This window comes from Cottoperca gobio, chromosome 17 (genome assembly GCF_900634415.1).
Source record: "Cottoperca gobio chromosome 17, fCotGob3.1, whole genome shotgun sequence".
NCBI classification, from domain to species: Eukaryota; Metazoa; Chordata; class Actinopteri; order Perciformes; family Bovichtidae; genus Cottoperca; species Cottoperca gobio.
The window spans coordinates 463,248-473,247 of NC_041371.1; the positions used below are offsets into that span (position 1 = coordinate 463,248).

Below are 10,000 nucleotides of genomic sequence, written 5' to 3' on the forward strand. Positions count from 1 at the left end.
CTCACACCTGTAGACCAAGTACACACTTACACCTGTAGACCAAGTACACACTCACACTCACACCTGTAGACCAAGTACACACTCACACCTGTAGACCAAGTACACACTCACTCACACCTGTAGACCAAGTACACACTCACACTCACACCTGTAGACCAAGTACACACTCACACCTGTAGACCAAGTACACACTCACACCTGTAGACCAAGTACACACTCACTCACACCTGTAGACCAAGTACACACTCACACCTGTAGACCAAGTACACACTCACACTCACACCTGTAGACCAAGTACACACTCACACCTGTAGACCAAGTACACACTCACACCTGTAGACCAAGTACACACTCACTCACACCTGTAGACCAAGTACACACTCACACTCACACCTGTAGACCAAGTACACACTCACACCTGTAGACCAAGTACACACTCACACTCACACCTGTAGACCAAGTACACACTCACACCTGTAGACCAAGTACACACTCACACCTGTAGACCAAGTACACACTCACACTCACACCTGTAGACCAAGTACACACTCACACCTGTAGACCAAGTACACACTCACACTCACACCTGTAGACCAAGTACACACTCACACCTGTAGACCAAGTACACACTCACATCCTCTCTGTCTCCGCAGCGTGTTTCCTCGGGAGCTGAAGGAAGTGTTTGCGTCCTGGAAACAGCAGTGCATCTCTCGCGGCCACCAGCAGGACATCAGCAAGCGGCTGATCAGCGCCTCGCTGTTCCTGCGCTTCCTGTGCCCCGCCATCATGTCGCCGTCGCTCTTCAACCTGATGCAGGAATATCCTGACGACCGGACGTCCCGGACGCTCACGCTCATCGCTAAAGTTATCCAGAACCTCGCCAACTTCACCAAGTGAGTGTCTGCAGGGACAAACTTGGACTCAAGGATGAACTTATTAGATTTTGGTGGTCAAAGCACACTGTGACCTCACAAAACACGTTTTGGGCCGTAACTCAAGAATTCATATGCTAATTATGACAATTTCACACAAATTTCTTAACAGTATAACATAATGAAGGATGGTCTGTCTGTGAGGTGACGGAGCTAAACACTGAAGCAAGCGTCTTCTTCAGACGAGAGGAACATGAGGACATCAGAGTGTGTGTGTGTAACTGTGTGTAGATGTAAACTCTCCACAGCTACATTACATAACGCCTCATGTACATATTAAACACTTGTAATATAAACTTGTGTTGATGTGAGTCATGAAGTGGGGAAGCTTCATGATATCTGTTAGTTACATGTTTGACCCTGTTCACCTGTAGTGTGTACAACATGTATGACTCTGTTCACCTGTAGTGTGTACGACATGTTATACACGCTACACTACAGATCCAGAATCCCCTCTGTCTTTGACTGTAACACACTGCCCGTCCAAAGATTTTGGAGCGGAGCTCAGGTCTCAGTTTGAGGCCCGTGTAGAGCATTAAATAAGATGTGTGTCATCTCCAGGTTTGTAAACAAAGAGGAGTACATGGCCTTCATGAACGACTTCCTGGAGCACGAGTGGGCGGGGATGATGCGTTTCCTGTCAGAGATCTCCAACCCGGAGACGCTGTCCAATACGCCGGGCTTCGAAGGTTACATCGACCTCGGCCGCGAGCTGTCCGTCCTACACGCTCTGCTGTGGGAGGTCGTCTCTCAGCTCGACAAGGTGTGTGTGTGTGTGCGTATGCAGTGATGTTTTACACAGGATTTACAGTTTCTTGGTTTTATTAATATTTATTTTTACTAATAAAATACATATGTTAAACTCGTAGTAAAACCAGCTCTACCTCAGAGGAAGACAGATTGCTAAATAAAGTCTTAAAGTGACACAATTCACTCGATCGGTGCAATTAAACAAATACTTTTTAAACATTTATATGTGCTTATGAAAAGCTAATAATATTAGCTGGATGATATTAGAATGTAAAAGTTACCTGAGGTAATAAATCAAGTGAGAAATAGTCTTTTTTTTCATAGACTTCTATACAATCAGACGTTTTGTCGCCCCCTGCTGGCCAATACAAAGAGTGCAGGTTTAAGGCTCTTCTGCATTGGCGTCACGTTTCAGACCCAGAGTCCTGCTCAGGTCCAGTTTGGCTCAGTACCGGAGCCGAGCAGCTAATATAAGACTCACGACCGACACTCACTCACTTTAAAGTGCTTTATACTCTTAAATCACAACCAGCAGAGGAACCGTCTCTTGCACTCAGTGGCTTTCAAAACGTATATATATCCTGAATCCATTTCTGATTTCTTCAGAAAAAAACGACATATTTTGTTTCTCCTCGCTGCCCGCCAGCGTGTAGTTAATTTCTCACCTGCAGGTATCTGTATGCACACGTCACCGTAATATCGACCACATGGAAATATAAGTCTTATAAACACACAGTCAGTGTGTTTGCAGTGCTGCTGTGTGTGATGTGAATGTTTTAGGATGTAAACATCAGGAGCACCTCAGTTCATTTCACCACATTAACACTGCGTGGCTGAACCTCACAGCATGCCCCCCCCCTCTCTACTCCCCCGGCTGTGTTGCGTCTCACCTGTTGGAGCTCTCAGCATGGCTCTGCTGTGTTTGCTGTGGTTCTGTTCAGTAGAAGCATGTTGGTTTGATTTTTGTTTCCATTAAGTTTCCCTCATGTTTTTTTCCTCCTCCCTCCTTCTGTTCACTTCCTGTCTGGCCGACTCTCTCTGTTGCCACCATGTTGGTTTCGCTCTCCCACCACAACCACCACCAATGCATCCTGGTGCTTCAAAACACACACACACACACACACACACACACACACACACACACACACACACACACACACACACACAAACGACCCCAGGGTGAAAATTCCTTCCTGCAGGCCACCGTAGCGAAGCTGGGCCCGCTGCCGAGGATACTGGGAGACATTTCTCGCTGCCTGGCCGCTCCCACGCCCGTCCAGCAGCAGCTGAGACGCTTCCAGGACCAAACCTCTGCACACAACATCAGCGGCAGCCTGTCGTCAGGGTTACAGCGAATCTTTGAGGACCCCGCCGACAGGTAACCACCTGGCTGCTCTATATTTCTTTAAAGATTATATTCATGTGGGGAAAAACATCAAGAGTCCTCAAAAAAAGAGGGTGCAACAGGAGGGGGGCGGAGGGAGAGGAGGAGGGCGAGAGGCTGCGGCGTAGAGGCGGAGGAGGAGTAGGAAAGAGAGGAGGAGAGAGAAGGAGAGGAAGGAGGAGAACGAGGAGGAGGAGGAGAAGAGGAGGAGAGAAGGAGGGAGAGAGGAAGGGGAGGAGAAGAGGAGGAGGAGGAGGGGAAGAGGAGGAGAAGACGGAGGAGAAGGAGGAGGGATTAGGAGGAGGGAAGAAGGAGGAGGAGAGAAGAAGGAGGGGAAGGAGGAGGAGGAGAAGGAGCGAGGGGAAGGAGGAGGAGGAGGAGAAGGAGGAGAGGAGGAGAAGGAGGAGAGAAAGAGGGGAAGGAGGAGGAGGAGAAGGAGGAGAGAAGGATGGAGAAGGAGGAGAAGAAGGATGCGGAGGAGGAGAAGGAGGAGGAGAAGGAGGAGAAGGAGGAGACGAAGGGGAGAAGGAGGAGGGGAAGGAGGGAGGAGAAGAAGGAGGGAGGAGAAGAAGAAGGAGGGGAAGGAGGAGGAGGAGAAGGAGGAGGGGAAGGAGGAGGAGGGGGAAGGAGGAGAAGGAGGAGAAGAGGAGTAGAAAGAGGGGAAGGAGAGGATGGAGAAGAGGAGAAGAAGGAGGAGAAGGATGAGAAGAAGGAGGAGGAGGAGGAGAAGGAGGAGGAGAAGGAGGAGAAGGAGGAGAAGAAGGAGGGAGGAGGGGGAAGGAGGAGGAGAAGGGAGTGGAGGCGAAGAGAAGGGAGGGAAGGAGGATGAGGAGAGGCAGGAGTGGAAGGAGGAGGAGGAGGCGCAGGAGGAGAAGGAGGGAAGGAGGAGGGAAGAGGGGAAGGAGGAGGAGGTAGGAGGGAAGAAGGAGGAGAAGGAGGCAGAAGAAGGAGGAGGGGAGAGAAGGAGGAGAAGGAGGAGGGGAAGGAGGAGGAGAAGAAGGAGGAGAGAGGAGCGGGAAGGATGAGGAGAAGAAGGGTAGGAGAAGAAAGAAGAGGGGCAGGAGGAGGCAGGAAAGGAGGAGGGGGTAAGGAGGAAGGAGAGGCGAAGGAGGAGAAGGAGGAGAAAGGAGGAGAGAACGAGGGGAAGGAGGAGGAGAGAAGAGGAGAAGAAGGAGGAGAAGTGAGGAGAAGAAGGAGGAGGAGGAGGAGAGGAGGCGGGAAGGAGGAGAAGGAGGGAGAAGAAGGAGAAGGAGAAGAAGGAGGAGGAGGAGAAGGAGGAGAAGGAGGAGGAGGAGGAGGAGGAGGAGAAGAAGGAGGAGGGAAGGAGGAGACGAAGGAGGAGAAGGAGGAGAAGAAGGGAGGAGAAGGAGAAGGAGGAGAAGGAGGAGGAGGAGAAGGAGGAGAAGGAGGAGGAGGAGAAGAAGGAGGAGACGAAGGGGAAGGAGAAGGAGGAGGGGAAGGAGAAGAAGGAGAAAGAGGAGGAGGAGAAGAAGGATGAGGAGAAGAAGGAGGAGGAGGAGGAGGAGAGGAGGAGGAGAGAAGGGGAAGAAGGAGGAGAAGAAGGAGGAGAAGAAGGGGAAGGAGGAGGAGGAGAAGGAGGAGGAGGAGAAGAAGGAGAAGACGGAGGAGAAGAAGGAGGAGAAGGAGGAGGAGAAGGAGGAAGAGGAGGAGGAGAAGAAGAAGGAGGAGAAGGAGAAGGCGGAGGAGAAGAAGAAGGGGGAGGAGGAGAAGAAGGGGGAGGAGGAGAAGAAGGGGAAGGAGAAGAAGGAGGAGAAGGGGAAGGAGGAGGGGAAGGATGAGGAGGAGAAGGAGGAGAAGGAGGAAGAGGAGGAGGAGGAGAAGGCGGAGGGAAGGAGGAGGAGAAGCAGAAGAAGGAGAAGGAGGGGAAGGAGGAGGAGAAGAAGAAGGAGGAGGAGGAGAAGAAGAAGGAGGGGAGGAGGAGGAGAAGGAGGAGGGGAAGGAGGAGGAGGAGAAGGAGGAGGGGAAGGAGGAGGAGAAGGAGGAGGCAGGAGAAGTGAGGGGAAGGCGGGAGGGAGAAGCAGAAGGATGCGGGAAGGAAGAAGAAGGAGAAGGAGGGGAAGGAGGCGTAGAGAAGACAGGAGGAGGAGGAGAAGACGAGAATTCTTGGTTATCCTTTTCTTCTCCTTCTTCTTGTCCTTCTTCTTCTTCTCCTTCTTCTTGTCTTCTTCTTCTCCTTCTTCTTCTTCTCCTTCCTCTTCCTTCTTCTTCTCCTTCTCCTTCTTCTTCTTCTTCTTCTCCTTCTCCTCCTTCTTCTCCTTCTTCTTCTCCTTTTCCTTCTTCTCCTTCTTCTCCTCCTTCTCCTTCCTCTTCCTTCTTTATCTCTAGCTCTGGTTAGAGCTGGTTTCAGGACGTTTAAGGTCATAGTTCCCTCAGCTGTGAAAACATTTTAAGACTACCTTGATCACATCATGATAATGATGCACATTTGTACTGAAGAGCCCCCTGATACCTACAGTACTGTAGAAACACGAGCACCGTCAGAAGTTTTCAGAAGTTCTGCATCGACTTGGTACCAAAGTATGGGTTCTTGTGACATCCTTACAGTACTTTTTAAAACACATTAGGAACAAGCTGTGCAGAGCATTTAGAAAACAATGCAATCAAACTGTGACTCCTGTGTATGTGTCACTTCCTGCAGCCACAGTGACGTTCGCAGCCTGCAGTCTCCGGTCGGTGATGTCATGGAGGGATACGTTCGAGGTCAGCGCCCCCTGCTGTCCCAGCAGCATCCCTCCACCCACACCAGCTTCTCCGATCAGGAAGAGCGAGACAACGTGCTGCCCAATGGCCGCAGCATCTCTCTGGTGGACCTGCAGGACGTCCAGAGCCTGCACGGCCCCGCAGGGCCGCCGCACCACGAGGCCCCGCCCCGCCTCAGCAGAGTGGGCTCCCAGGCCTCAATCGGACACGCCCCACCCCCGCTCAATTACGCCCACTCCAACCCTCTCACTCCCCAGCCTGGGCCACACCAGACCAAAGCCTCGCCCAGAGACGGTCAGCCGCAGAGCGCACCGCAGGTGAGGCGGCCGCTGCACCCGTCGCTCAGCCAGCAGCGCAGCCTGCAGCCGTTGTCCTTCCAGAACCCCGTCTACCACCTGAGTAACCCCGCCCACAGCCTGTCCACGCGCTCCGCCCACTCGCTGCGGCAGGACTCCAGCTCTGAGAACCTGAGCACCGAGAGCTCCCACAACAGCCACAGCAACTCCGACGACTTTGGCAGCCAGGTAGGGGGCAAAGTCCGGGCGCCGTCCAACAGCAGCCTAGACGAGTCGGGCAGCAGGCGGAGCGTACAGAGCGAGGAGTGTTCCACGCCGCGCCGACACCTGCCGCCTGACCTCCCTCCCGGCGCCGCCACGGCAGTCGCCATCCCCCGTCAGAGCACGACGGCGGGCACCGCCCACATCGTCAAGGTGGAGCAGCAGAGCAGAGGAGGGGGCGGGGCCAGGACGCCTCGCTCCCTCCCGCACAGCGCTTCATTACGTAGCATCGGCAGCGCCAACACAGAGCCCGTGCCCCCTCCCGGACACGCCAACCGCCAACAGGCCGCCTGCTCGGCGGAGAAGACGGCTCCGCCCCCGAAGAGCGCCGCCAAGCAGCCACAGCAGGTACTGCAGAAATATATATCTATAGACGTGTTATAGTGTAATCCTCTCAACGTTCTGACGGAGGTTCGTTTATACAATAACATTATTTTTATTTTATTTTTTTCAGTGTATTTTCAAAAATGGGGGATCTTTATTTATATATATTTATATATTATGTAGATATATCTTTGTTTCTGCTAAATGTCTGCATTCTACCTCATTTAAATACGTGCAAATACTTTGAGGGACATTATATGACATCCTCCACATCTCTAAACATGAGATCACAAGCATCGAACGTTTCCGTGCACCTGTCGCAGGTGTGTGACGATGACTCTGGTTTGCGTTCAGGTGGCGTCTCCGGTGGAGACGGCGGCGGTGGCCGTGGCGATGTCTCCGGTGGAGAGGACGGCAGCCTGGGTGCTCAACAACGGGCAGTACGAGGAGGAGGAGGAAGAGGAGGAGGAGGGAGAGAGGAGCAGGGAGGAGGGCAGGAACACTGAGAAGGTACCCCACACACACACACACACACACACACTTTATTAAATCGTGCAACCTTGGATCTGTTGTTGGCCAACCTCCATATGTTTTGTCTTAACATCTAAGAAATGATTACGGTAACAGTTCTGAACGTTGAGAAATACAGAGAACAAAGTGAAAGCTCGTCCCGCTGCACGCACGCAGCTGCAGGCGGGGGCTCACTTCACACATGACGAGTGACAGACTCAAGGCTGAACAATTCAAGTTCAGAACACGATCGCACGTCTCCACCTTTGAGGGACGTTGGATGTTATTGGTGCGTCTCTTTAAATGTTGCAGCCGCTAGGAATTGTGGGACGCATCATGTCCTCTGTGTTGGTAAAGGGTGGCGTTCCCTGATGACACGATAACAAAAGAAGCATTGCGGCTCCTTCCCGTCACATTTAGAGGGTTAAAGTCACTGTGATGACGATTGGACCGCAGCTCTGGTGTTCCCACGGCCTTCAGGATTGATGCTCCTTCCTGATGATGAAGTGACTTATATATGTTACATATATCCTCCCCCTCCTCCACCCTCAGTATGAACTGGAGATCTCGCGGCTGAAGGAGCGTCTGCGGGTGTCCGGGCGGCGCCTGGAGGAGTACGAGCGGCGGCTGCTGGCTCAGGAGCAGCAGATGCAGAAGCTGCTGCTGGAGTACAAACATCGTCTGGAGGACAGTGAGGAGAGACTGAGGAGGCAGCAGGAGGAGAAGGACAGCCAGATGAAGAGCATCATCTGCAGGTACGGACAAACTCCACCCCTCTGGGCTACACAGGAGAACAAAACACACCACAGAATACTTCAAATACTGCTGCTCCTGTCAGAACATGTAATAATGAACAGGTGTGCTCGATGTCCGTGGACTACATATTTATGACGTCACTGAATATTTTGTTGACATTTTCAGAATTCTTCGACAACAATTTGGGAACATTTTGAAATATTTTAGGGACATTTTGGCGTCAACTTGGGAACATCCTGAAGACAATTTAGGAATTTTGACATTTTCTGAATATTCTTTACAATATTTTGGGAACAATTTCTGAAAATGTCAAAAAAAATCCAAACTTTCTGAAAATCCTTTAAGAATAAACCAAAACTGTTTTTAACTGTGTGTGTGTGTGTCTGTGTGTGTGTCTGTGTGTGTGTGTGTGTGTGTGTCTCTGTGTGTGTGTGTCTGTGTGTGTGTGTGTGTGTGTGTGTCTCTGTGTGTGTGTGTCTGTGTGTGTCTGTGTGTGTCTGTGTGTGTGTGTGTGTGTGTCTGTGTGTGTGTGTGTGTGTGTGTGTGGTCTGTGTGTGTCTGTGTGTGTGTCTGTGTGTGTGTGTGTGTGTCTGTGTGTGTTGTGGTATGTGTGTCTGTTGGTGTGTGTGTCTCTGTGTGGTGTGTGTGTCTGTGTGTTGTGTCTGTGTGTGTCTGTGTATGTGTGTGTGGTGTGTGTCTGTGTTTGGTGTGTGTGTGCTTGTGCTGTATGTGTGTGTGTGTGTGTGTGTCTTGCTGTGTGTGCTGGTATGTGTGTGTGTGTCTGTGTGTCGTGTAGTGTCGGTGGATGTGTCTGGTGTTTGGTTGTATGTGTGTGTTTGTTCTGTGATGTGTGTGTGTCTGTGTGTTTTGTCTGTGTGTGTGCTTGTTGTTGTACTGTGTGTTGTGGTGTGTGTCTGTGAATGTGTGGTGTGTGTGTGTCTCTGGTGTGTGTGTGTGTGTCTGTGTGTGTGTCTGTGTGAGTTTGTGTTCTTTTTTCTTTTATTTTTCGTTGTGTGTCTGTGTCTGTGTGTGTGATGTGTGTCTCTGTGTTGGTGTGTGTGTGTCGTTTGGTTGTGGTCTGTGTGTGTCTTTGTGTGTGGTCTGTGTGTGTTGTGTGTGTCTGTGTGTGTGATGTGTGTCTGTGTGTGTGTGTGTGTGTCTGTGTGTGTGTGTGTGTCCTGTGTGTGTGTGTGTGTGTATGTGTTGTCGTGTGGGTGTTCGGTGTGATGTGTGTGTGTAGTGGTCTGTTGTGTGTGTGTGTGTCTGTGTGTCTGTGTGTGTGTGTGTGTTTCTGTGTGTGTGTGTGGTCTGTGTGTGTGGTCTGTGTGTGTGGGTGTGTGTGTCTGTGTGTGTGTGTGTCTGTGTGTCTGTGTGTGTGTGTCTGTGTGTGTGTGTGTGCAGGCTGATGGCGGTGGAGGAGGAGTTAAAGCGGGACCACGCAGAGATGCAGGCGGTGATTGAAGCCAAACAGAAGATCATCGACGCTCAGGTACAGCGTCACGCCACAGGGCGCTGACCGTCACTAACAGAGCGCTGGATAGCAGCTTCCTGTTGGTTTAACGCTCTCTGAAACGTTGAATGGTTTCCTGTTCAGCAGCCGTCACACAAACAATCTGTTGATGGTCCTCAGAGAGAAACCCAGCAGCAGTCTGTGAGCTTCACTTTTAGTTCTTGTTCTCTGCCTCTCATCGTCTCTTCACTGATTTCAGGTCAGTAATGGATGTGAAATAAAACAATCAGGCAAGTAGTGACTGTAGCCCCCCCCCCCCCCCCCCCCCCCCCACACGCTGTTTTTAGAGCGCCAACACACCTGAGCAGCCAATCACAGAGCAGATATAATTTGGTTTCAAGATTTAAAATAATCATGTCATATTAATGTGAAGGGTGTCTGTGGGTCTGTTTTAATGACGCATCGAGCTTCTGTTAACTCGTCTGATGAGTGCGAGCAGGCTCTGGCTCCAGAGCGCTGCATTGAGTGCTCGCTGGATGTCAAACAGCTGATTCACATCGGGAGCCAGCCCTGATTCTGAGACTCCGGTTGTCCTTCGTCTCCTTCGTGCATGTCT

At 51.3% G+C, this 10,000-nt stretch overlaps 1 protein-coding gene across 6 annotated transcripts in view; it reads left to right on the plus strand.

Moving 5' to 3' along the window:
* The window catches only part of rasal2 (RAS protein activator like 2), an 87,534-nt gene that overhangs the window by 74,765 nt on the left and 2,769 nt on the right, over positions 1–10,000 (plus strand). For 3 of the 6 annotated variants that reach the window (XM_029453177.1, XM_029453179.1, XM_029453178.1), the window contains 7 exons: positions 654–893; positions 1,494–1,695; positions 2,861–3,060; positions 5,726–6,692; positions 7,023–7,178; positions 7,731–7,933; positions 9,336–9,423. In XM_029453177.1, the coding sequence (XP_029309037.1) occupies positions 654–893; positions 1,494–1,695; positions 2,861–3,060; positions 5,726–6,692; positions 7,023–7,178; positions 7,731–7,933; positions 9,336–9,423 (2,056 nt within the window). Of the gene's footprint in view, positions 1–653; positions 894–1,493; positions 1,696–2,860; positions 3,061–5,725; positions 6,693–7,022; positions 7,179–7,730; positions 7,934–9,335; positions 9,424–9,528; positions 9,644–10,000 lie in introns of all 6 variants that reach the window. The other 3 variants (XM_029453174.1, XM_029453175.1, XM_029453176.1) reach the window with 3 other exon arrangements.